We start from the raw sequence: 27,815 nt of genomic DNA on the forward strand, positions 1-27,815 counted from the left end.
ACTGGAGAGCTTGAGGAGGGATCAGGCAGTGTATCTCAGAGCTGTGCCATGGAATGTAACCCTGCAGTGGAAATAGGAGGATGAATTGCAAGACAAGGCTGAAAAGAAAGGCACAGGTCAGCTAAGTTCAAGACTAAATTTTATCGAGTACCTCAAAGAAGTCTGGGCAGAGAAGCAACTCAGTGAGATGTAGCTCAGGAAAATGATTCCAAGAGTGTGATCAACAGGAAGAGACTCTACTGTGCCAGACCATGCCAGCTGGTCTTAATCCAGGCAGTGGCAGTGGGATTGAGAAGCAGGAGGAGTTATCCCATAGGGAGAATCAACAGGATTTGGTGACTGGAAGGCAGCAATCACAGATGTGCTACGTATCTTGTCTAGTACCTCACTTTCTTGCCTTCTCTCATCTAATCTCCTAAACAGCCCCCATAAAGAGAATCCAGCCTTGAGGTTGCATAAGGTCAGATATCTGGTAACTGTCACAAATGGTATTTAAATTCAAGTTTAAATAGAAAGGGATGCACTCCTAGCCCCTGTGCTGTAAGGGAATTCATTCATTCAATTAATATTTATTGGGCACTTAAATATATGCTAAGTATTGTTCAAGCTGCCTGAGCTGTACAAGTGAACAAAACAAAGATTCTTGCCCTCTTGGCCCTTGGGTTGGATGAGGAGAGACAATAAACAGTGAGCAAAATTATGAATTATATGGTGGAAAAGAGGAGAGCAGAATAAAAAGGATCAGAATTACCTGGGGAGATTTTGGGGAACTGATAACTATTGCAAGGTTTTGACTCTGAGGACTTGGAAAACGTAGTATGAGGGAAGGGAACTAACTGGCTTGGGAGAAAAGAGATGGAATGAGGTGTGTTCTGTTTTAAACATGTTAGGTTTGGAGGTACTATGTGTCTCAACGTGAAAAGTACCCCATAGGCGATTAGAGAAGACTCAGCACTAGAGAGTGATACAGCCAGAGACCTAGTTTTGAGGAAATATCATCATAGAGGGGGTTGTTGAGTGAGTTCACCCTCCAAGCAGCCTTACAGAGAAGTCATTTTATCACTATTCAGGTGAACTTTTGAAGTTACAGTCTAAGGGGCTTGCTCAGAGTCTAAGAAAAAAAAGTACTCAGTGTCAGGAGGAGTTGGTCCCACGGATAGGGACCTAAACCTAGGAACACCTTTCATCAGGACACGGGAATCAAAGGGAGCCGGAAAGTACCCTGTGTGCCAGAAATGATGTCTGCACTTAGTATTTTCTTAATTGAGTTTCAGTTTTGGATTTTCTTTTTCAGTAGTGAAATACAAGTTTTTTTTTTTTAAATACTCTTGAAAAATTAGAACTTCCTTAAGAAACTCCTTAGGAGGCTCTTAAAATTTTTTTCTTTTAAATAGAAAGTGAGTTTAAGAGAAACTACATTAAAGAGGTAAGAATTCCTTCTTCAATATTACTTGCAACTGGTATTGAAGTGCCAGACTCTTGTTATATCTGGCTTTCCTGGTACACAAGCTGTTTGGCCAGCTACACTAGTTTAACATCTGGTTTGCATTTTACAGTCACTAAATAGAAGTGTGTATCTTGGGGTAGGTCAAAACAGGCACATTTTACAGTTTCAAAAGTCACTTGCTGTTCTCCCAGAGCTAACCTGCCTGTTTGGAAATTATTCTCATTACTTCATCTACCACAAGCCTGCTTTGAGCCTTGTCCCTTCAGTTCTTGTTCATTATCAATCAAGGCTACTGATTCCTTTATTACACCTATGTTGCCTATTGTTAACCGCTCAGTTGTGTCCAATTCTTTGTAATTCTGTGGACTATAGCCCACTAGGCTCCTCTGTCCATGGAATTCTCCAGGCAAGAATACTGGAGTGGGTAGCCATTCCCTTCTCCAGAGGATCTTCCAGACCCAGGGATCTGTACCTAGGTCTCCTGCATTGCAGGCAGGTTCTTTATACCAACTGAGCCATCAGGAAGCCCTATTACACATATATTTCAACTTCAGTTCCACTTTTAAGACAAAACTGTCCAGAGCTCCTGGCCAAAGGAAGATCTTACCTGGCCAGAATAAAATTCTGCTCTGGAGTGGCTAGCAACACCCTCTCCCTTCTGTACCTAAAATTAACTGGCTACTGCCAGGGCTTCCCTGGTGGCTCAGAGGATAAAACATCTGCCTGCAATGCAGGAGACCTGGGTTCAAGCCCTGGGTCAGGAAGATTCCTAGGAGAAGGAAATGGCAACCCACTCCAGTACTCTTGCCTGGAAAATCCCATGGATGGAGAAGTCTCATAGGCTACAGTCTGGGGTTGCAAAGAGTCGGACATGACTGAACGACTTCACTTTCATTGCCAGAGCAGCTGCGATCCATTTATTTCTCCCTCTCATAGCAGGAAAGACCGTGGTTGGATAGAAACTTGTCATGTGCAGAAACGTGGATGAACCTAGAGACTGTCAGAATGAAGTCAGAAAGAGGAAAACGAATATTGTATATTAACGCCATTTATGTGGAAATAGGAAAATGGTAAAGATGATCTTGTTAAGCAGAACCTGAGACACAGACATAGAGAACTAAGCTATGGATACCAAAGGGTGAGGGAGGGGAGTGGGATGAATTAAGACTGGCACTGACATATATACACTACTACTGTGTATATTGCTTCCCTGGTGGCTCAGACGGTAAAGCGTCTGCCTGCAATGCGGGAGACCTGGGTTCAATCCCTGGGTTGGGAAGATCCCCTGGAGAAGGAAATGGCAACCCACTCCAGTATTCTTGCCTGGAAAATTCCATGGACTGAGGAGCCTGGTAGGCTACAGTCCATGGGGTCGCAAAGAGTCGGACACAACCGAGCGACTTCTCTTTCACTTTTTTCACTGTGTATAAAGTAGATAACTAATGAGTCCCTACTGTACGGCACAGGCAAGGTCTACCTGGTGCTCTGTGGTGACCTAAATGGGAAGGAAATCCAAGAAGGAGGGGATATATGTATACATATGGCTAATTGACTTTGCAGTACAGCGAAACTGACACAGCAATGTAAAAGCAACTATACTCCAGTTGAAGGAAGGAAGGAAGAAAGTAAACAGATTAAGAACGCCAGCAAGCCACATCCAGGCTAGATATACAGGTACCCAAACTAACGGGAGACTTCAATACGCGATCACTCAGAGAGGCAAATCACTACTCGAGGCCCCGGAAGACTATTTTGCTCTTGCTACAGTCAATTCATTCTCCAGATGAAAGCTCTAAACCGCCACAAGCCGAACCTCACCTGCAATCTTCAAGCCGCCCACACGTGGGGCTGGCGCAAGCTCAAGTCGAAGAACCCGCTCTTCCCCACCCCCACCAGAGGCGGGGCCTTGGAGCTCTCCCCGCGCTGGGGTCTTAACTTCGGTGCGCAAGAGCGGAAGAAGCCCGCCGATGCCCCGGAAATAGTCGTAGCAACTTCCGGAGGGGCTTGTATGCCTGGTGCGGGAGCTACGGGGCCCGAGATTGTGCTTGGAATAGTGGTGCACCATGTCCCGAGGTTCCAGCGCTGGTTTTGACCGGCACATTACCATTTTTTCTCCCGAGGGACGGCTCTACCAAGTAGGTGAGTGAATCGCGTTTGCCTTTGGTCCACTCGAATTGCTCTGTCATGGTACGGCCTGCAGCAGGAAGACGCGGCCGGCGTTCAGTCCCGGGCTGAAGCGTGGCCGGAGCTGGGACTGGAAGAGGGCCGAGTCCATGTGGAGGTCCCTTGATGTTCCCACTGCTATCCGCAGGCTGGGAGGGGAGCCTGAAGGCGGAAGGTCTCGGGCTTTCCTGGGCAAGCGGCCGCTTTGCCTGGTCACTATAAAGAGTTACAGGAAGGTAGGGCTGTTTAGCCTGAATGGGCCCAACGTCTGTAGCCATCTAAAGGGTAATTGATTACTTAACCATCTAGTGAAAACGTTTCCTCTTCGTTTTCCTTTGCAGTATAGACTTCCTGGTCCTGTGGTTAATTACACGTAGACTTTCAGAACCTCTGTGTGTCAGACGTTGTGCTGGTCCTAGGGGACGCAAAGATGTCACACCCTCACTTATATTGAAGCTCGCGGCTTAAAGGCAGTGACATACGTAAACAAATGGATAAAAAGTGCCAAATAACAAATTACTGGAGTTCAGGACATCTGTGAAAAACTCGTAGACGGGATGAATGGCCGTCAGCTCTAGAGCTGCTCTTGAAACTAACATCCTGTCTTAACCCACGTCTGATTGGGTGCTACTGTCATTTAAATGTTGGTTCTGAACTGTAGGTGAGGTATAGTGAACTAGCTGTTTCTTGAAGAACAGCTTCACTGGAGATAAACCCTAAAGTAGTTAGTTATTCAGTATAGCAGTACATTTTGGTGGATCAAAAAGGTATCAGGGTTTAGGCTGTGATTGGAGAAGTCAGTATTATTAGAACCTGGTTTACAACTGGCCGGTGATGGTTTTCTTTTTGAGTGAATTTCGCACCCCAGTGCCTTGGTGAGGTCATTGATCGTCTGTGCTTGGAAATCATAAGGAAGGAGTTGGCCTATAAAGGAGGTTCTCTTCACAGTGTAAATGTTGTTAGAAATAAAGGTAACTTGGAATGAAACCAGACTACTTTATGGCTACATACTGGATATAATGTAGCAAGAAGCAACATCATATAGGGTAATTTGCTAACCCTTCTAACTCATTCCCAGTTGAAAAATATGATCTAAGATGAAACAGACATAATAACTGTAATCTTCAAGGAAGTTTCGTTTTAAAATTTTCATTCCTGAGTTTTAAAGACTTCTGTATTGGCTGTGCTTTGAATGTTCTATTTCATGGTTTTTAATATGTCAAGAGGGAAAGTAACTTAAACTAGACTTTTGTGTACTGTATTGTAAAGTCCAGTAATAGGCTTTAATGCTTCCCAGATTTGGTGAGTTGAAAGGCTGAATTTAGTGTCATTTTAATAGTTTAAAAAGACTTAGAATAGAGCATGCAATTCAGAACAGGTTAAATATCTAGACAGATAAGCTTTGTCTGTTATTAGCTAACTCCCTAAGCTTTGTCTTTGTAGCTAACTCCCTCTGCAACTCAGGGCAGCACTGATTAGGCATTGCTAGGAAAGGGAACGGAGAAGGCAATGGCACCCCACTCCAGTACTCTTGCCTGGAAAATCCCATGGACAGAGGAGCCTGGTAGGCTGCAGTCCATGGGGTGCGAAGAGTCGGACACTGAGCGACTTCACTTTCGCTTTTCACTTTAATGCGTTGGAGAAGGAAATGGCAACCCACTCCAGTATTCTTGCCTGGAGAATCCCAGGGACGGGGCGGGGGGGGGGGGGCCTGATGGGCTGCTGTCTATGGGGTCGCACACAGTCGAACATGACTTAGTGACTTAGCAGCAGCAGGAAAGGGAAAGTGAAAGAATAGTATGATTAAGCAGTATAGTGGTGAAGAGTTCAGGCCCTGGAGCCATAACTAGATACAAATTCCTGCTCTGCTTCATAGATAGTCCTCACTTGGGCAAGTGATACAACTGTAGCCTTAGTTTCTGTTTTCATAGTTGGCCTAATAATTCCTCCCTTTTGTGTTGGTTTTGAGGATTAAATAAAGTAATATATGTATAGTGCTTAGCACAGTATTAAGTTCTCAGTAAATGTTATTTTTTGTTTGATTCTTTGGCCTTTGTGTGTGTGTGTGTGGTCTGTTAGATAGTAGCTCTGCAGACATGGACTGTTTCTTTTATGGTCCATCCATGCTTGATTCTCTAATGAAATATACATACATTGTCACAATGTTGTGAATATTGTTTGTTAGTTTCTAAACTTTAGAATCTGCCCAAGACAAAACATGTAAGACAGAGTGCAAATTGTTAATGGCTGACAGTGGAAAAATAGGGAGATGACAAGGGAGTGGAAAGGATTAAAGATGTTCCTCATCTTCTATAGTTGGGATTGAAAAGATAAATGTGGTCTAAAGTTGATACGTTTAGAAAAATACAGATATAAATTTAAAGTTATAATCTAAATTATAAACAAACTGTTGATGGTGTTTGTTCTCAAGGAGTAGGGAAATTTTTTATTTTTACCTGTACACTTTAATAATTGTTGAAAATTTTCTCTTAATGTGTTCAAGATGGGGGGTGTGTGTGTGTAAACTGTAGAGCTATATAAAGAGTATTTGGCTTTGAAATCCAACTTCAGGAATTTCATATGTTATCAGTGGGGAAATAGGTCCATAAGCCTGGCTACTTTAGAGCCCCTGTCTTCTGCCTTTTTGCTGAATATGTCTGGCAAGGGAGATGGAAGCAGTCACTTGAATTTGCCTCCCAGGTGAAGTGAGCGCTGCCTGGTTGTTCCTGAGAAGGGAGCATGCTGATAAGAAACAGGAAAGAAATGGACTGGTAGAGACAGACTGGAGAGGATGGTTTTCTAATCTAGAAAGTGAAAGTGTGAATTGAAGCCAGGATTCCTGGGGAGTCCTAACTCCACACCAACTAGAGGAAGTATAGAATTTTACATATACTGCATATATAAAATATATCCCATTTACCTATAGATGTAAAGCACTTAGTGTCTGTCACATAGTATTAATAAACAGTCAGTAAATGTTTCTGTGAGGAATGCTGTTAATATCCCTCACCCCCATGGCTGATAAAAATGGAAATTTTTTCACCTCAGGAGTTTCACAAGTAAATGCACTTACTTACTTACTGTTTACCTCTTTTAATATTTTTTAAAAAAATTCTTGTTTTGGGGACTTCCCTGGTGATTCAATAGCTTAGACTCCATGCTCCCAATGCTGGGGGCCTGGGTTCAATCCCTGGTCAAGGAACTACATCCCACATGCCGCAACTAAGAGTCTACATGCCTCAACTAAAAGAGCCTGTGTGCCACAACGAAGATAGAAGAGCCCACGTGCCACAACCCAGACTCAGCGCAGCCAAAAAGTAACAATAATCATAAGAATTCTTGTTTCAAAGTAGTGTTTCTCAACCCAGACTTCTCATGCCGTCCTTGGATCTGATTTGAAATTAAATGTATACATGTATACATACATACATATTTATAAATATATATATATATTCATAAATACATACATATTCAGTTCATTTCAGTTTAGTCACTCAATCGTGTCGGACTCTCTGCGACCCCATGAACCACAGCACGCCAGGGCTCCTGGTCCATCACCAACTCCCGGAGTCCACCCAAACGCATGTCCCTTGAGTCAGTGATGCCATCCAACCATCTCATCCTCTGTTGTCCCATTCTCCTCCTGCCCTCAATCTTTCCCAACATCAGGGTCTTTTCCAGTGAGTCAGCTCTTTGCATCAGGTGGCCAAAGTATTGGATTTTCTTAGGATTTCTTTGGAGGGAATGATGCTGAAGCTGAAACTCCAGTACTTTGGCCACCTCATGCGAAGAGTTGACTCATTGGAAAAGACTCTGATGCTGGGAGGGATTGGTGGCAGGAGGAGAAGGGGACAACAGAGGATGAGATGGCTGTATGGCATCACTGACTCAATGGACGTGGGTCTGAGTGAACTCCGGGAGTTGGTGATGGACAGGGAGGCCTGGCATGCTGCAATTCATGGGGTCGCAAAGAGTCGGACATGACTGAGCGACTGAACTGAATGAACACCCAGGACTGATCTCCTTTAGGATGGACTGGTTGGATCTCCTTGCAGTCCAAGGGACTCTCAAGAGTCTTCTCCAACACCACAGTTCAAAAGCATCAATTCTTCAGCACTCAGCTTTCTTTATAGTCCAACTCTCACATCCATACATGACCACTGGAAAAACCGTAACCTTGACTAGACAGACCTTTGTTGACAAAGTAATGTCTCTGCTTTTTGATATGCTGTATAGGTTGGTCATAACTTTCCTTCCAAGGAGTAAGCGTCTTTTAATTTCATGGCTACAATCACCATCTGCAATGATTTTGAAGCCCAAAAAAATAAAGTCTCTCACTGTTTCCACTGTTTCCCCATCTATTTGCCATGAAGTGATGGGACCAGATGCCATGATCTTAGTTTTCCAAATGTTGAGCTTTAAGCCGACTTTTTCACTCTCCTCTTTCACTTTCATCAAGAGACTCTAGTTCTTCACTTTCTGCTATAAGGATGGTGTCATCTGCATATCTGAGGTTATTGATATTTCTCCCGGCAATCTTGATTCCAGCTTGTGCTTCTTCCAGCCCAGCATTTTTCATGATGTACTCTGCATATAAGTTAAATAAGCAGGGTGATAATATCCAGCCTTGACGTACTCCTTTTCCTATTTGGAACCAGTCTGTTGTTCCACGTCCAGTTCTAACTGTTGCTTCCTGACCTGCATATAGGTTTCTCAGGAGGCAGGTCAGGTGGTCTGGTATGCCCATCTCTTTCAGAATTTTCCACAGATTAAAAGTATACAAAAAAGTCATGGGATCAAACTCTGCTATGTTTTCAACCTTATATCTGCCCTCCCACATACACACGCTCCTCCCCACACACACACCACCAATATTTTTAATGACCCCACCTGCTTGAAAAATCACCATTTTGAGGAATGTAATATTAGGAGGCACTGTGAAATGAGAAGCACTTCCTGCTTAAGTTTAAAGGTTAGGGAAAGACAGAATGGCAGTTTCAAAAAAAGTCTTTAACGATAAGATTCTAGTTGTACAGCATTCAAATTGGATGTTGACATATCATACAGAATACCTGCCTTGTCCCAGTAGAACACCTCTTATTTTTTTGATAAGCAAACTTCAAAGAATGTAGGAGCCATATTTTTCCAGCCAGTGTTAATATGGGGAAAAATATTTTCCGAAATTCAGCACAGGTTTTTGTTTGTTTTTAGACAACATCTATTTATTTTCTCCCAGTTTTGTAAGTTAGAAGTCTGGTAGGCTTAGGGTCACACAGGCTGAAAATCACAAGGAGGCTGCATTCTTTTTTGAAATTTAAGTTTAGATTTGTTTTTTATTGCAGTAACATTGGCTTATAACATTATATAAGTTTGTGTGTACAACATACTACATCATGATCGCCACCAAAAATTTAGTTTCCATCTCAGTACAGTGTTTTAGACAAAATTATGGGTGAAAAATCTTGGCTTACATTCCGTTAATTATCAGAATTTCAGAATTACCTGTAGATGCTTCGCAGTGAGTGCCCATAAATGGGATGTGCATCTCTGCTGTTGCTAGCATTGCACCAGCAGCTCCTATTGTGAGCCGCTGTTGGGCATTGTGTGCTTGTCCTGAACATTTTGTCACAGTACCTTTTATATTTAGCCCTTGTTTTTTCCTGATGTTATACAGCTCAGTCCTGGAAAAGTTGGAAAGTGTTGGGGAAAATTGTAGGGGAGGAAGCAAAGTGTATAAGAGAGATTACTGTGGAAAGAGGTCTCTATATACAGACAACTGTTTATTAACTATTTATAATCAAGGATGCAGTTTTCATTCTAACTTAACGGTTTGTTGTTAGATTGAGCCCTGTGAACCTGCTGGTGTTTGACTGCTTTTTACCTGTAAAACTAGCTCTTTCATGTGGTTCAACCTAATATATATACACACACACATATATACTGGTAACTAATTATGTGTTTATATTAAAGATTAAGAAATTGAGGACTTGAGATGAACTATAATCCATTATAATTTTTCCTATTTAAAAAATAAGAAATGGGCTGTCAGTTCTTTTCTTGCATAATCTTGGACATTCAAAAACAGATTACTGAGATCAGCATAACAGTGTTTGCTAGTTTTGTAAGTTTCTGAGATTCATCCAAAAAGCAAAATTTTTAGTGATGGAAATAAAGTGTTTAATTACTGTTTTTGACATTTGAATTCTGACTCAAAACTAAATATACCTTTTAAATACTGCCTATAAACTTCTGTTTTTTAATTGGCCTTCATGCTCTCCTCTGCTGTAAACTGTGATACTACTTTTACCCTACCAGTGTTTCTTTTTAATTACTGTCTCTAAATTCTTTACTCGACAGTTTCCATTTTTATAGAAATTACTATAATATATTTTATGGTGGCTTTTTTTTTTAATTATAGTATAGTTGATATACAATATTATATAAGTTTCAAGTGTGCAACATAGTAATTCACAACCTTTAAACGTTATACCCTATTTATAGTTGTTATGAAATATTGGCTATATTCCCTATGCTGTATAGCGTGTGTCTTTATAGTTTATGCTGGTGGTAGTGTTATAATGGGGATTCATTTACACAAAATCTTACTGAAAATTACACTGTAATGCCACATGGTAAGTACCAAAATATTGGTACAGAGAAGGGTTTAGGAAGTGACACTGACAGAGAGAGCCAGGAATGTTTCCTTAGAGGAGATAAATTGATTTACATGAAGATTAGATAAGGAAACTTAGGGAGACCTGTGTATTGGTTAGTCAGGTGTAGCTGGAGCAGACAGTGACAATTGGAAAAAGATTGTAGCAAAATTTTGAAAAGATTTGGATGTCATGCTACAGTTTGGACTTTGTCGCATGGATTTTGGACATATCCAGTAAGAATCGTTAAGAACAAGATTATTAAGTAAGATAGCAGAAGAGTTGGGTATAGAATTAGAGTTAAGAATAGAAAGGGACAGATGACAGGAAGACCATTTTGGAGAGGGTTGTTCCAGTAATCCATACAAACAAAAGTAGGTAGAATAGTACAATGACACGTGTATTCATAACCCAGCTTTAATGACTGTCCGCATTTGTCAATCTCAGTTGTCATTTGTCAATCTCAAACACTTAGCCCTCTCTGCTGGAATATTTTAAAGCAAATCCTAGATACAAGAGTGGACATTTCTCTGATAAGAGGAAAGTGAAGTCAAGAATGATACCCAGGTTTGCTGCTTGAAAACTTGAGTGGTTGGTAATCTGAGATAACTATAAGAAGCAGGTTTGCAGAGATAACTGCGTGCATGCTCAGTCCGACTCTTTGTGACCCCATGGACTGCAGCCCACCAGGCTCCTCTGACCATGACATTTCCCAGGCAAGAATACTGAAGTGGGTTGCCACATCCTTCTCCAGGGGATCTTCCCGACCCAGAGATCATACCCGAGTCTCCTGCATTGGCAGGACGAATTCTTCACCACTGCACCACCTGGGAAGCCCAAGAGTTGTTTAATCTCAGCCATGCCTGTGGGAGAAATGAGCATTTACAAATATAAGTTCAGAGCTAAAAATGACAGGTAGTAGTGATTATATAGGAAAATCACCCAGTGATAGGGAGAAGTGATAGAATCCTTGGGGATACCAGTATTTAAGGAGCCAGCTGAAGAGATGGAAGCAGTGAAGGAGACAGAAAAGTAGGAGATAAATAGCAGGAATTGTTTGGGGGGGCCCACATCTCATGGGATCCTAGCCCCCTATTGTAGAAGTGTGGAGTCTCAACTACTGGACCACCAGGCAAGTCCAGGAATGATATTCTTAACTAAGAACTTTAAAAATTCAGTTTCTCAGATGCACTAGCCATATTTCAGGTGCTCAGTAGTCACACGTGGCTATTGCCTATTATATTGGATTGTGCAAATATAGAACAGTGCCTTCATCACAGAAAGTTCTGTTGGACAGCAGTAGTCTATATAGAGAGGAAGAGAGGACTAGGACCCCTTTAGTGGATCTTTGCTAATTCATAGGCACATTCTCTGTTGAGAAACATTTTTTATACGTAAAAACTTTCTTTATATTTTGTGGGAGCAAATTTTAATATGTGGTGAGAGCCATAGCTCTTTTCCTTTGTGGCTTTTTATGTTTTGCATTATTTAAGCAGAACAGGTAAGTAATGCACATGAGTGAAACCAGCTGGTGAGCCAGGAGGAGGAGTGATGGGAACTGTGAAAAACTGCAGAACACATGTCAGCCCTAAATGATTTATGCTCTGCTGGACAGTTGCTGTGAGGGTCAAATGGTACCAGAATTGTTTTCTAAGAAAAAATAATCCTGCTTTTATTTTATTAACTTTTAGTTAATTAAAATTTTCCTAGAAAACTGTGTATTCTAAACCAATTTGAGTAAGCTGGATTGGATCCATGGCCAACCTTTGACTTAGTGTCTACTGGTTGCAAATGTAATTTTAAAGCTCCTTGGTTCCTACTTTGACTATGCAGGCTGGTGGTGGAGGGGGAAGTAACACAGTTGAAAATGCTGAAATTTCTAGTGAAATAGGAAATGCTATGGAAATTTAGAGAAAGTGTTGAAGAATCCCTTCTAGGACAATCAGAGAAAGTATCCATGGGAAATGGAGGACACCTGAGGGGAAGGACAGGCTTTAGGTTTTTTTAGCTAGGTGGAAATAAGAGTGATAGAGCAGTCCAGAGAGGACTTGAAGAAGCAAAAAGTACATAGTAAGAGGAGAGATGGTAAAATTGCGAACTAATAGCCTTCCATATCCATAGACAGGCTTCCCACATGGCTCAGTGATAAAGAATCTGCCTCCCAGTACAGAAGATGCTGGTTCAATCCCTGGGTTGGGGGGATGATCCCCTGGAGAAGAAAATGGCAACCCACTCCAGTATTCTTGCCTGGGAAATATCATGAACAGAGGAGTCTGGCAGGCTACAGTCCATGGGGCTGCAAAAGAGTCAGACACGACTTAGTAACTAAACAAAAACACCCATAGACAGAATATTTTTTAGGCCAAAATTGTGTTCTGAACAATCAGGTAGTAACAGCTGGCAATTGAAAATGTACTGAAATTAAGTGAGATCAAGGATAGTGACCCAGTTATTAGACCCAGATATACATCTGTATAGAAAAGGTTGTTCCTAATATTTATCTCTGTAGTATCTATAGTGATAATCATTTTATTACTGATAACTAACTGGTCATTTGTATTCTCTCATTTTCTAGTTAGTATGGCTAGAGGTTTTTATTAGTTTCCTGTGGCTGCTATAACAAATTAGTACAAACCTGGTTGCTTAAAACAACAGAAACTTATTCTGTCACAGTTGTGGAAGCCAGAAGTCTAAAATCTATCATTGGACCAAGATCAGAGTGTCAGGCAGGGCCATTCTGTCTCAGGAGGCTCTAGGGAAGAATGCTTCCCTTGTCAGGATTTCTTGGCTTGTGGCTCCTGCTCCATCCCTCTTATCTTCAAGACCAGCATTTGCAAATCTCTCTGCTCCTCCTTCATAGCACCTTCTTCTCTCTGTGTGTAAAATTTCCATCTGTCTCTCTTAATAAGGATACATAGGAATGCATTTAGAGACCACCAGAATAATCTCCCCATCTCAAGATTAACTTAATCACGTGTACAGAGAGTGTTTTTTGGGGAAAGAAGCTATACATGGTAATGTTTGCAGGTTCTAGGAATTAGTTCAAACAATCAATTTTTGACTTTGCTCATGTCCTCTTTTATGTCTATTTCATTGATTTCTGATCTTTATTATTTCTTTTTTCTAATTTGGTTTTATTTTGTCTTTTTCTAGCTTCTTAAAGTAGAAACTTAGGTTTGCAGTGTAGAACTGGGGGCCCTAGCCGCTTTCCGACTGACTGACTTCACCAGAGGCCACCAGTGGTTCTTGCCTTGGAGCCACTTACCAGTCCAGCAGGAAGAAGGTCTAGAGTGAGTCTGCTAGCAAGATAGTCTTATATAATGTAATCAGGAAGATGCCATCCCATCACCTTTGACGTATTCAGTTAGAAGGGAGTTAGAGATTTTGCCCATACTCAGGAAAGGGGATTACACAGAGATGTGAACAGCAGGAGGCAGGTATTGTTGAGAGGAGGCCACCTTAGGATCCATCCACCATAGTGGTAAAATTCCTTCTGAATACTTTGAGCTGCAACCTGCAAGTTTTGTTATATTTTACCATTACTGTTCAGTTCAAAATATTTTAAAATTTCCTTTGTGATTACTTCTTGGACCTATGGATTATTTAGAAATAAGGTTTGAAATTTTCAAATTTAAAAAATTTCCAAAGTATAGGGTTTCTAGCACTTTGCAATACCATCCATTTCCCCTGTGTGCCCACTCCATCCCAGGCTAATCAACTTTTTTCATCCATTTTGTAAAGTGTGTCTCCGGTTGTCAGCATATATTTTGAGTCTTGCTTTTCTATCCGTTCTGACAGTTTATGCTTTTCATTGGAGTATTTCATCTGTTAACATTTAATGTAATTGTTAACATGGTTAGATTTCTCTCTTTTTGACATGGTTAGATTTTAACATCATTTTATTTATTTCTGTTTGTCTCTGTTTTGTTTGCTTGTTTTTTCCTCATTACCTCCTCCCTTGCCTTCTTTTTGATTATTTGAATGGTTTTGGGGATTTCATTTTAATCTATTAGCCTTTTGGCTGCATCTTAGCATTTTTTAGTCTTGTTTTAAGGATTACAATATATATGCTTAACTTCTTCCCATCTTTCTTAGAGTTAATGTTTATCATTTCACACAAAATGTACAAGCCTTAAAACATTGTAAGTCAACTTACTCCCTTTCCTTCTATAAGTAATACATCTCCATATTTTACAAACTCCATAAATGTTATAATTTTTGTTATGTATTTTTAAAGAATTAAAGAGAATAAAATAAGTCTTTTATATTTATCCAGATATTTACCATTTTTTGATGTTTCTCATTTCTAAAGATTGGAGTTTTCTCTTGGTACTATTTTCCTTCAGCCCAGAGAACTTCTTTTAGCATTTTTGTTGCAGATCTGAAAGTGTCTGTTTTACTTTCATTCTTGAAGGATGTTTTTGTTGGAAATAGAATTCTGAATTGATGGTTTTTCTTTCCACAATTTAAGGATGTTCCACTATCTTCAGGTGAAATCCATGGAGTTTAAATCATTGTTCTCTTGTATATAATCTGTTCCTTTTCTCTGTTCTCAAAGTTTTCTCTGCTTTTGATTTTCAGGAATTTGACTGTAATGAGTCAGGTTTCTTTTTATTTATCCTGCTTGGAGTTTGCTGGATCTTCAATATGGAATTTTATGTCTTCTGCCAAATTTGGAACATTTTAACCATTATTTCTCAAATTTTTGTTTGTTTCTGTTTTGGGTCTTCATTCTTTCCTCTCCAGTTAAACACACTTATACCTGTTGATATTACTCTGCAGACTTGTGTTTTTAAACCTGTTTTCTCTTGTTTAAAATTGGGTAGGGAATTCCCTGGTGGACCACCAGTTAGGACTCTGTGCTTCCACTGCAGGGGCATGGATTCTATACCTAGTCCAGGAACTGGACCCCGCATTGTCATGTAGCAAGGCAAAAAACAAAAAGTGTACTTTGATTCATTTTTCATACTCTTTGCTATATTATCTCCATTCTGCAGTTAAGTCCATTTGGTGAATTTATAAATTTTAAATGTATTTTTTAGTTTTGTAATTTCTACTTGGTTCTTTTGTACTTTACTGAGATTTCTTACTTCATCTTGAATATTTTTATTATGTCACTGAACATAGTTTTAATAACTTTGCCTGCTAATACAACATCTGGATCATCTCAGGGTTGGTCTCCTATAAGTAGATCACATTTAACTATGTTTTGTTTGTTTTCTTTTTTAGTATGTTGAGCAATTCTGGATTATATCCTGGGCATTTGTAAATGTTGGGTTGTAAAGACTGGATTTTGTTATGTTCCTCCTTCTAGCAGGCAGTTAATTGATGGCAGCTTAAATCTAACCTTAATTCTTTTATCCCAGCTAAGATGCTTGGAGTCTGTCTTTTGTTATGTGTGGTTATGGAATCAGCCAGAGATTTGGGCAATAAAGACACTGAGGCTCTCCCTCTCTCCTTTCTTCTCCCTCATTCTCCAGCAGCTGTGATTACACCCCCAAGCTTTTCTCTAGCTCTACAGGTCAGAAGGACTGAATTTTCTGTGAATGTTTAGCCCAGACTGGGGCCTGCAGGCAAGCTGTAAGTCACGAAAAAGGGAGGTTGACCCCACTCCATTCCCTTCTTCAGGCACTAACTCCCTCTCTGGAATCTGTGTACTTTGGGCCTCTATCTGGTATCTTTGGGCAGTTATTGTTTTGGCTAGAGTTTATAGTTTATCTGGAGGATTGATCTGGTACAGACTTTATTGACCATATGAGAAACAGAAATGAGAAGCATTATGAAACATATTTTAGAAATTATTTGTGGTATAATGAGATGGTAAAAACAAGTTATTATAATTTGATAAAGGATTTTTATCACAGCTCCTATTAAAGGAAATTCTTTGGTGTCATAGGTAATATCTTCCTTAGATGAGCCTCATCACCAGGGGCTTTTTGAACCAAATGAGACCAGGCCTCAGACCTGGTGTGCAGAGTAATACTTGACAGAATTTTGAAAGCATTTATTATGTGTCAGATGTAAATAACAACTGGAGTAGTGAGTGATTTTTTTTTTCTATATTTCCTCTGTATTTTCTACAGTGAGCATATATTAAATTTTGTTGCAGTTTTCCTGATTACAAAGTATGTTTTTATTAAGTTTAAATATTACAGAAATAAATAACATTGAAAGGGATAGTCTCATCTGTAATTCTGCTCTCCATAGGCAGTCTCAGCTAAACCACGTGGTAGCAAAGTAGTTAGTTTTTATAAATCACTTTGATCAGCTGTTTTAAAGTGGGAGTGGTTTGACAGCAACTAGAGAAGTGCACAAGCTGTAGTTTGTTATAGATAAACTAAAGAATCCAATAGTGTAGGTAACGTGCAAGTTGCAAAAAACATGATCCAGAAATTTTCAACTTGGTAGAGAGGGTAAAAAAGACAGAGTAATCTAACAGCAATTAAAGCTGCATACAATCAATTAGTTATTGACCAAAAGTTAACAGAAATAGTATATCTTGAGAAAATGTAGAGCATCTAAAGTTGACCCAGAAAAACCAAATGTGGAAGGCTTAATGGCTATAAAAGATTTTTTAAATGATAAAACAATTGATAAAGATATGATATGATAAAAATTGTTTATTGGAAATTTGGTGTTGTGCTCCTGATGAAAATGATCAAAATGAAAAGAAATACAGTTGGTTTAATCATGGTTTATTATTATCATTATTATTTTGATTTTGTGTATCTTAGATGGCATTCCATGTTAATCAAGCTGTTTATTTTTAATAACTGTTTATTACTCAGTTGTATGGATCTATGATCATTTATTTCACATTTTTAAAAAACTGTTCTATTTTCCAGAATATGCTTTTAAGGCCATTAACCAGGGTGGCCTTACATCAGTAGCTGTCAGAGGGAAAGACTGTGCAGTGATTGTCACACAGAAGAAAGTACCTGTAAGTAGTACTGCCCAGATAGGTACTTGTTGCAGAATGCAGTGTAAGAATGTCTCATGAGTTTGTACAAGGGTATATTATTATCTGTATATGTTGATGTTATTTTTATAAGCACAATGGCATTCCTAGGTCTTTTGTCTTCAGGCACCTCAGAACACACTTTGGTGAGCTAAAGTTCTTGCCCACGGAAAACATAGCATCTTAAAAAGGAAAATAGGGTAGTGCCCACACCTCCATTTTTTTTTTTTTGGTTTTAACTGTAAAATGAACAGAAGACATTTATAGTTCATTGTTATAATTCCATAATGTTTTTTTATCACTACACAGAGACCTGTGATTTTTTTTTTTTTTAATTATCTTGGTTTGTTCTTTAGGACAAATTACTGGATTCCAGCACAGTGACTCACTTATTCAAGATAACTGAAAACATTGGCTGTGTGATGACAGGAATGACAGGTGACTGGCTTGATACTTACTTAGATTTGTTATTTTCTTCACATTATTTTTAATTTTAAAAGGCTTCCATGCATATCTGATTTGCAATCTTCCAAGGCTAGTATCAGTCTTCAGAGTATTGTGTGCATTTTTGAAACCATAAGTTTAATAGAATTAGATATCTATGCTGCTGTCAGGGAAACTGAGCGAAGGCCCTCTCAAAAATGATTGATTTTATCTATGAAATGGTTTATTAATTTATTTCATCTATGATATGGTTAAAATTTAAGAGGACATAAGTCAATATATCTCAAACCTGGTGATAGTGACACTGGTTAGAAGTCGGTGACAATTGTGAAAATAACTTTGGGTTTCTGTTTTCTGAAATCAAGGGAACATTCAAGCCTACAAAAAGTTGGAGAGAAACCTTATTCTTTCTCCTTATACCTTGTTCTTTGGGAGATGATTAGACACTTTTAGAAATTATTGTGATGGCTGATGAAGAGTTCAGCAAAAAGAGCAGAGCTATGTATAGGACTTCGTCTTTTACATTTTTTTCCTTTTTTGTCACATACTTACTGCATGTTGGTGGGAGAAAAAACCATTGTGGACCACTTCTGGTTTCCTTAAGTCATAATGAGATGCATGCATATGTTAGGACAGTTACCTGGCTTTCAGGTTCATTCTTTCCTTCTCCTGAAATAAACCTTTGTTTCTTATGCTCTAAGCTGACAGTAGATCCCAGGTACAGAGGGCACGCTATGAGGCAGCTAATTGGAAATACAAGTATGGTTACGAAATTCCCGTGGACATGCTGTGTAAAAGAATCGCTGATATTTCTCAGGTCTACACACAGAATGCTGAAATGAGGCCTCTTGGTTGTTGTAAGTATGCAAAGAAGTCTCCCAAGTAATTAATGAATTCAGATTGTTTTTTAGAGAACATACATTAAGAAAGTTATTTCAGTAAGACTTGGGTTTTGAACATGTGGTTTGGAAAATTATGAAGGGTGAGAAAACTCTTTATAATAAATGGGTTTTGGAAGGATAGGTTTCACAGCAGTCTTTTAGGCACTACGTTTAAACATGAGACACAATTAGGCTTTTGTAGTGGAGATTCCACTGCAACTCCAGATTACTAGTTCAGTGAAAATGCCTAAATTAGGCATCTTAACATTGTAGTTGTTTCTTTTGACCACCCTAAAGATTCAGGCTCACACACATAGGCCTGTGATTCATATACTTTATATTTTATATACTTTATAGTCATATAAAGAAGAATAAATTTCTTCTTTTAAAAAACAAGTAAATTTTTATTGGGAGAGAAATAAGATTTATTGATTTAAACTTAATGGAATAAGTTAGCCTGGAAAATTCAACATGACTGTTTCAGACAGCATGCCATTTATTTATGAGAATTAAAGCAGTCAGTGTAATGATTGACCTATTACTTTAAAAAGTCTCCCTTGATTTCTTCAGTGATACTCTTCTCCTCCGCCTCCTCACTTTCCTTAGTTTATCCTTGTCTACTGGTCCCTTAAATGTTGTTCATCGGATTTCTCTCCTTGGTCCTTCTGTCCTCTTTGTTTGGTCTGGGTAATCTCATCCGCTTTCTTGGCTTTACTTTACTGTCTCATCTATATGCCAGTCACTCCCTCATTAGCTTTATCCCAGTCTCTTCCTTCATGTCCCACAGATACTTCAAACTCAAAATCATTGCTGTTTTCCTACTCTCATCCTCAACTTTTTTCCTCCCCCCACCTCACCTTCCCTGGCCTTCTATTTAGTCAGACTGTCAAGCTTTACTGCAGAATACCTGGCCCTTCCGCCTCCTGTGTCACTTTTCCATCGTCTCTTGCCTTTGCCACCTATTTTACCACCTTTCTCCCTTAGTCTTTCCTAGACTGTTCCATATTGCTACCTGAGTTGTCATCCTAGAGTTTTGTTGTGTTGTTGTTAATATGATGTGCAGGGTCCCTTACAGTTTATTCCCAAGTTGCTTCTTTCTTGTGCTGCATTACTTTCTCCTGAAGCTACTGTAATACATGGATCTTTTTGTCCATGTATTTTGTCCTGGGTGTATCCTGACCTTTTGTGTCCCTTTGTGTGTGTTTCTTTTCCCTTGATTGCCCTTCTGTTCCTTATCATGTGTTAAACCCTGCTCATCTGGAGTAAGGAAGTGTTAACTAACCACCCCCCACCCCCAGGCAGTAAGTGGGTATCTCTTTTGTGGTGTCCTTGGTACTTTCTATTGTATGTCAAGTATAAAATGTAAAGAAATGTTATGGATAACATAAGACACTATATTAAAAAGGTTCAGATGGGGTTAAGCCCTTCTTTAAATACTTTGTTACCTGTTCTGCTGAGTAGAGAGAAGTTTGGCAGTGGTGTTCATCTTAATTGTATGTCATTATAATAACATTTATAATACGTTATGTGTACAGAATTTAGAATTTGGTTTATACTGACTAGTACAGGAATATATATCAACAGTAACAAAGAGGGGCATTACAGATAGAGGTGAGCAACTAGTCCCTAGGTTTATTTCACCTAGTGCCAGCATTCCCAAGGTGAGTTCCATACACTTTCAGTTCTCTGGAACCTTAATAGGTAGTTCCTAAATTTAAAATAAAAAAGTATTCTGTGAGCAAATAAATTTAAGAACTACTGACGTAAAGTAGATCAGCTTACAGCAGAAGATTTTAGAACACTTAATATGCTTTTGTATATTTTCTAAAAATAATATGTGAAAAGTCTATTTTCCAAATTTATCTGACCAGTTAACATCTTGAGAGGTTGGGGTTCAGAGGAACATGCTTTAGGTAATAGCAGGGATTAGAAAATTATATGTTATATTTCTGATCATTCAGACCTTTTAAAAATCTGTGATAAAACCTTTTGCAAAGTGGAGATTTATTACCTAATTTATCTGTGGTGATAAACTATGTTTTGTTACTAGTTTTCTTAAAGCAAAACATTAAAAAAAATTTTTTAAAGAATTATGAAATCGGCTAACTTGATTTTATTTGCTTTCATCAGTTGCCTTTTCTATATAACATCATTTAATTTCCACATTTACTGAGCACTTACTATCTGTCACATTAAAAAACCTGTTCTCAGGAATTATATATATGTATATATCCTAAAATAGCCAGAGTAATGATTAACAGATACGTGACAACACACACCAAGAGAGACGGAATCTGGTTGTATGAAAGTTTAAGATATTTAATGAGGGTCTTTCTTTCTGTTTAGGTATGATTTTAATTGGTATAGATGAAGAGCAAGGCCCTCAGGTGTACAAGTGTGATCCTGCAGGTTACTACTGTGGGTTTAAAGCAACTGCAGCAGGAGTTAAACAAACTGAGTCAACCAGCTTCCTTGAAAAAAAAGTAAAGAAGAAATTTGACTGGACCTTTGAACAGACAGTGGAAGTAAGTTAAATGAAAGGAGCTGACCTTTTTTTTAATGCTATATAGAATAATGAAGATCGTTGCATAATTGACAATCTTCATAAGCTATTCCTGGGATATTCATGATATCCAAGTTTGTCAGGTTAATAGTAAAATTGGTGTCACATGGGAACAGTGAGGACTGCTTTATTCATCTAATTCTCTGTCTCATACTGTATTTTAGACTGCTTTAAGCAGAACACATAAAATGGGAAAATATAAATGAGAATCAAGTCAGGACCAGGCCGAAAATCTGCATGTCTGTGATTCAAATTAGACTTAAGCTAACTGGAAGCAGAAGTGAGAAAGTTGAGTCAGTAATATTGCTCTTATGGCCCTAAAAGAAAAGCAGTCACACACCAAGTTTTCAGGGAAGCAGATATCTTCATAGTAAAATAGTATGCTCACAGGAGGACTTGACAGAGAAATTATAACTGAAGTGCCTAGAGTCAGCATTAAGCAGTATTCTTGAGGGGATTGTTGGTTATGATTGGAAAGTTTTAAATTGACAGGACAAGCCAAAATTCTTATACAAGTACTTAGTAACCTTAGACTAAAGAAGCTTCTTATTTATTGCCAAGAAGTTAAAAACAAAATTTTAGTGAACTGTTGAAAAGAAGGTCTGGGATACAGCAATTCTGAAGACTAACATGATTCTGATAAACAAGAAAGGAAAAATTATCATCTAATAATTTTATGTATGGTTGGCAGTATTATCATATACTAACAGGAAATGTGAATCTCATTCTTATGTGGGAGGTACTGTCTAAATGTCTCTTAAGGTTCTTTTTTTTAATTGCATTTATAGTTATGTGAATTAATTAATCACATCACGTACAAAGCCACTTAAAACATTCTTAAAGTGTTATCACTGTAAATTCCTTAAAAGAAGGCTGTATTCATCTTTATCCTCTCCGCGTCTCACTCCAAGTGCTGAGTATATTGTTTGGCATGTAGTGATCATCAGGTAAACAGACTGTTTTGTCTTAATCACCCTATTTTTCTTGTGAGACGCCTTTCATTTATAGCTCAACTTGGTATAAACAAGTTTGTTATTGGCAGGCAACATCTTAGAATTAAGCAATCTGTGTGGCTGTTGAACTACCACCTAAAAAATGAATAGCTTGTGGTTAATTCATGAGTTGAATAAGATTAGGATGAGAAAAATCTTGGAATCGCTGAAAAATTCTATATTATTTTAAATATTGATACTTTTTTTCAGACTGCGATTACATGCCTGTCTACTGTTCTATCAATTGATTTCAAACCTTCAGAAATAGAAGTTGGAGTAGTTACAGTCGAAAATCCTAAATTCAGGTGAGATATATTTATTGTTGGCTAGGTACTTAAGGAAGTTTGCCAAGTGATAAATTCTAGTGTAGAAAGGCAGAGGTGTGTTGGTTCATTTGTCCTATAACTTGAAGAAAAAACACTTTTTTGAACGAGAGTTGGGTTTTTTCCCCAGCACCTGAGAGATCTGGTTTTGTTGTTATTGTCGTTTATTTTACTATTTGTTTAACTGCGTCGGATCTTGGTTGCAGCACGCAGCATCCTTGTTGCACACTCTGGTTGTGTGTGGGCTCCGGAGCTCACAGGCTTGGTAGTTGCGGCTCACAGGCTTAGTTGTTCCGCAGCCTGTGGGATTTAGTTCCCCATCAGGGATTGGACCTGCGTCCCCTTGCATTGCAAGGTGGAATCTTAACCACTGGACCACCAGCGAGGTCCTGAGAGGTCTGTTTTAAAACTTATTGGATGTCTCCTTAAAAGACATAACTGCTTTTTTTCTCACTTTATTTATTTTATACCTAATACCAGAGGTGATGTATAATAACCTCCTTTATATAAGGAGTAAAGTAAGTATAAGTGTTTTTCTATTTTTAGCTTAAAGCCAATAGAAATTCAGCTCCAAACTAGTAGTTTTCAGATGGAGCTTTGATTATTTAGTGGTTATTTAAATGAAGCTTTGCAGAACAATATGAAATACTGATGTACATCAGACCCTATCTGGGTATCTTTGAAACCCCCAGATTTTGCATACAGCTAATTGAATATCTGATGCTGGACTGGATGCTTGTCTGTTCTTACTCAGAGCTTCCATGAGTCAAATCTGTACTGGGTGCTTAACATGTTATCAGCTCACTTAATCCTCCCAGCAAATCTGTGAGGTGGTTTACTTTTACCATGAACCTGGATACTCTTGTGAATAGAGAATGTTTCTGTTAAATCACAGATGCAAAGAACCTGCTGGAAGGCACGTTAACTGTTACGTGTATTTACTCTTAGGTCAGAATTTAAAAAACACATGTCAAGGTTAGGGCTGGGGAACAAAAGTAGTAAACTAAGCTTAACCAGACCTTTCAGAGCTTCATTAATACATTTTTCTAGTTTGTCCTTTTTGTTGCCTTCAGATAAGTGATATAAACTTGAAAGATTTGAAAAAAATTTATGGAACTTTTTAAAAAAACATAATTGAATTCCCTTTATCCCCTGGAGGAAAAGGTTGCCTCTTTTTTTTTTTTTCCTTTCTTTTTTTTTTTCTTAAAGCAGTAAAATTGCAGCAGGAGCAGTTTCTCTAAAGGACCTCCAGTTCTTGTGTTCTATTCTGAGACCCTTCTATAACCTTTCAAGTCTTTATTTTCATCTACTAGTTAAATAAGAAACCAAAGAGCCTATGTCTTCAGAAAACTCTTGTATCATTTATAAATTGATAGTATTTAAATAATAAATAGAATATATATACTTATATATATAAATAATAGCTAGATAGTATTTAAATAACAAGCATAAACAACTGTATAAACTACTTGCATGCATACAAAGTCACTTCTGTTGTGTCTGTGCAACCCTGTGGACTGTAGCCGGCAAGGCTCCTCTGTCCCTGGGATTCTCCAGGCAAGAACACTGGAGTGGGTGGCCACGCCCTCCTCCAGGGCATCTTCCTAAATCAGGAATCAGGTGGGTATCAACCTATCAAATTGGGTGATAGGTACACAAGAGGTCATTGCTATCCTACTTTTGTGTGTGTGTGGTGTTTATTTTGCATAATAAAAGGTTTTCAAAAAGTAAATAGTTGTGGGTTTTTTTTCCCTTTGCCTTCCAGGATTCTTACAGAAGCAGAGATTGACGCTCACCTTGTTGCTCTAGCAGAGAGAGACTAGACACTGTAGTTAGTTTACCAAATCCGTGACGCCACTTGCCTGTGTGTTTGGTAACAACAGACCAACATTTTGGGGGCCCCTCGATTGAAAAAGGAACTTCTCCCACTCTTGCTGCCACTGACATGGTTAGGACTCTGTCTGTATAAATAAAACCAATGCTTTTGGAAAATAATCGCGTCCTGTCTTTTTTAAATTTAGAGTATTAAGTCTTTGGTACGTGCAGACTGGTAAATAAATGTTCACCACCTTCACATGGTAGTTTTTATTCATCTTTGTTGAGAGATCCACGTTTCTTTGGCTTAAGGAACTTAATAGCCAGATATTTAAACTGTAGCTTGTATGGCATAATTAATAAATCACAAAGTAAAACTTTGGTTTCAAAACTTGCTCTGACTGTAGTTACTTGGCATGGGAAGCCGTCTTTTTTACAATTCCTCAATCATTCCTGAACTTGAATTCCAAGTACCATTGGAGGTTTTAACTATAGTAAAATGATTAGCATTATTGATCTTCAGTAGTTGAGGTACACATTTAATCTATACTCAATAAGAACCAGTATTTCTGCTCTTTTTAAGAGCAGAAATTGTGGTTACCTTTGGGAAACAATAGAGTTAGAAAAGTTGTAGAAAGTGTATTTTCTTTGCTGCCTTAAGATTGATTATTTAAAGCAGACTTTAAGAAATTGGTCTATAGTAAAGGAGAGATACCACCATAAACAACATTAAGGGAAAAAGAGCAAACTATATTCTGAATAATCTTTTTTTGAATTAAGTGTTTAAACTTCCCAGAGTAGATCCCTGGTGACCTCAGCCACTAATTGTTATGTAAGTATGTGGTTAGTAGCTCAGTCATGTCCAACTTTGCAACCCCATGGACTGTAGCCTACCAGGCCCCTCTGTCCATGGGATTTTCCAGGCAAGAATACTAGAATGGATTACCATTTCCTTCTCCAGGGGATCTCGACACAGGGATCAGACCTGCATTGGCAGGCAGGTTCTTTACCACTGAGCCACCTAGGAAGCCTTACTAATTGTTACAGAGGATTCAAAAATCTTGGAATGTCTAAGGCCAATACATTCCATGTTCTTGTTTACACTGGGTGAGTCTGGTGCTGTTGATGTTAACTCAGGCAGGTGAGCATGGCTGCTGGTCTAATACCAATCCCTGTAGTCAGCTGCTCCTATTCCTGCAGCCAACAGGCCCGCAGAAGGGGAGCAATGTGAACGTGTGACCACTAGATGCAGGAAACTTCACTGACCACATCCTCTTTAGAACTGAGTCATGAGTTGTTCTGTGTCCTAAAAGGGAAGCAGAGTTCTTCCGATTCTGAGGCTGCTGCCCTGGGATTACCCATCTAGATCAACTCGGCTCTATAAAGGTGCTGCTTTCATTTTGAAAGTGGAGTCTGTGAAGAACTGCTCCCCTGAAAAGACTCTGAGCTTCTGTACTCTGACGGCCTTGAGTAGCTTCACCCTCCTGGAATCGTGGGTGAGAGACACAAATAACGATTTTTCTATAAAAAAAATATCTTCTAGTGTAGAAAGTGGAAATTTACTCATTTGTTAAGAAAAATGTTAATACAAAATCTAGATGAATTTAAGAAGTAGTTTTAAGTGAACCAATATTGGTTATTTTATACTTAAAAGAACTGGAAGAAACAGAGATGAGTTTTATGTATGTAAACATTCAGTGCTTTTTGGTTTAGTGTTTTTAACAGAGTCTTGGATTGACAACAGGGTTAACATGGAAGTCTTATTCAAATGCTAAAAAGAAATGTTAAAACTAAAAATTTTTACCCAAAGGGCATTTTGATCAACTCCTAGTAAGAAATATGCAGTTGAATACTGACATTCAGAGGGGTATGTCCAGACATTCATGAATATGAAGTTCTTTGGGTAAGCATACGGCTTTCCTTCTTTTAGTACCCACATGAAGAAACATCTTTTACCGTTTAGATTACATGAACAACTGACTAGGTACTCAGCTCCCTCACTAGCCCCAAATCTAACATTCAGATACGTGCCACAATCAAATTACTGTATTAAGGATCTTTGGGTCTCTTAACGGAGAAGGCAATGGCACCCCACTCCAGTGCTCTTGCTTGGAAATTCCCATGGATGGAGGAGCCTGGTAGGATGCGGTCCATGGGGTCTCGAAGAGTCGGACACGACTGAGCGACTTCACTTTCACTTTTCATTTTTATGCACTGGAGAAGGAAATGGCAACCTACTCCGGTGTTCTTGCCTGGAGAATCCCAGGGACAGGGGAGCCTGGTGGGCTACCATCTATGGGGTCGCACAGAGTCGGACACAACTGAAGTGACTTAGCAGGGTCTCTTAAAGAATCAGAAATGCTAAGGTTAAATATATTCTGACGATAAATAATCACAAAATACAAGAAACACGTCCTAACAGCTAACATAATAATGGCACTTCGACTGAAACCATGAGTGATCCTAGGATGACTATTAACCTTCATTTATTTTACATTCTGGAAAATCCAACTAATTTGTACATTTCTCTGCTTTCCTGTCTCAGCAGTTTCTCTGAACAGGAAACCCTGTTCAGTGCATGCAAGCCTAACACACCAAAAATTGTATAAAGAATATTTGCCGAAACTGGTGAGTAAACATCTAAGTTCTTGCGGGGCATTTCTGGAATGGGCCATGGTGGTTTAGTTGCTAAGTTGTGTCCAACTGTTTGCGACCCCACGGACTAGAGCTCGCCAGGCTCCTCTGTCCATGGTATTTTCCAGGCACTTTGACAGCATCTTCTTTTAGGATTTGAAATAGCTCAACTGCAATCCCATCACCTCCACTAGCTTTGTCACAGTGATGCTTCCTAAGGCCCACTTGACTTCACATTCCAGGATGTCTGGCTCTAGTCCAGTGATCACACCATCTTGGTTATCTGGGTCATGATCTTTTTTGTATAGTTCTTCTATGTATTCTTGCCACCTCTTAATATCTTCTGCTTCTGTTAGGTCCATAACCATTTCTGTCCTTTATTGTGTCCATCTTTGCATGAATGTTCCCTTGGTATCTCTAATATTCTTGAAGAGATCTCTAGTCTTTCCCATTCTGTTGTTTTCCTCTGTTTCTTTGTATTGATCACTGAGGAAGGCTTTCATATCTCTCCTTGCTATTCTTTGGAACTCTGCATTCAAATGGGTATATCTTTCATTTTCTCCTTTGCCTTTCTGCTTCTCTTCTTTTCTTAGCTATTTGTAAGGCCTCCTCAACCATTCTGCCTTTTTGCATTTCTTTTTCTTCAGGATGTCTTGATCACTGCCTTCTGTACAATGTCACAAACCTCCATCCATAGTTCATCAGGCACTCTGTCTATCAGATCTAATCCCTAATCTATTTGTCACTTCCACTGGATAATCATAAGGGATGTGATTTAGGTCATACTTGAATGGTCTAGTGGTTTTCCCTACTTTCTTCAATTTAAGTCTGAATTTGGCAATAAGGAGTTCATGATCTGAGCCATAGTCAGCTCCCAGTCTTGTTTTTGGTGACTGTATAGAGCTTCTCCATCTTTGGCTGCAAAGAGTATAATCTGTCTGG

At 38.9% G+C, this 27,815-nt stretch overlaps 1 protein-coding gene across 1 annotated transcript; it reads left to right on the forward strand.

Annotated features, from left to right (window-relative positions):
• The first annotated feature begins 3,316 nt into the window (after positions 1-3,316).
• Positions 3,317-24,390, forward strand: PSMA6 (proteasome 20S subunit alpha 6). Its single transcript, XM_068991177.1, has 7 exons — positions 3,317-3,586; positions 17,109-17,203; positions 17,578-17,659; positions 18,367-18,522; positions 20,893-21,071; positions 22,312-22,406; positions 24,190-24,390. Exons 1-7 carry the CDS (start codon positions 3,511-3,513, stop codon positions 24,245-24,247), a joined length of 741 nt encoding a protein of 246 aa, XP_068847278.1. The 5' UTR covers positions 3,317-3,510; the 3' UTR covers positions 24,248-24,390.
• Positions 24,391-27,815: the final 3,425 nt, after the last annotated feature.

Source organism: Capricornis sumatraensis, chromosome 19 (genome assembly GCF_032405125.1).
Source record: "Capricornis sumatraensis isolate serow.1 chromosome 19, serow.2, whole genome shotgun sequence".
NCBI classification, from domain to species: Eukaryota; Metazoa; Chordata; class Mammalia; order Artiodactyla; family Bovidae; genus Capricornis; species Capricornis sumatraensis.

What these genes read in the sequence shown, in the direction of transcription:
- PSMA6 (XM_068991177.1), top strand. Translation starts at nt 3,511, where the DNA reads ATGTCCCGAGGTTCCAGCGCTGGTTTTGACCGGCACATTACCATTTTT. An exon ending in AATGAGGCCTCTTGGTTGTT is followed by an intron (nt 18,523 to 20,892) that starts GTAAGTATGCAA and finishes CTTTCTGTTTAG; the next exon opens with GTATGATTTTAATTGGTATA. An exon ending in CCTTTGAACAGACAGTGGAA is followed by an intron (nt 21,072 to 22,311) that starts GTAAGTTAAATG and finishes ACTTTTTTTCAG; the next exon opens with ACTGCGATTACATGCCTGTC.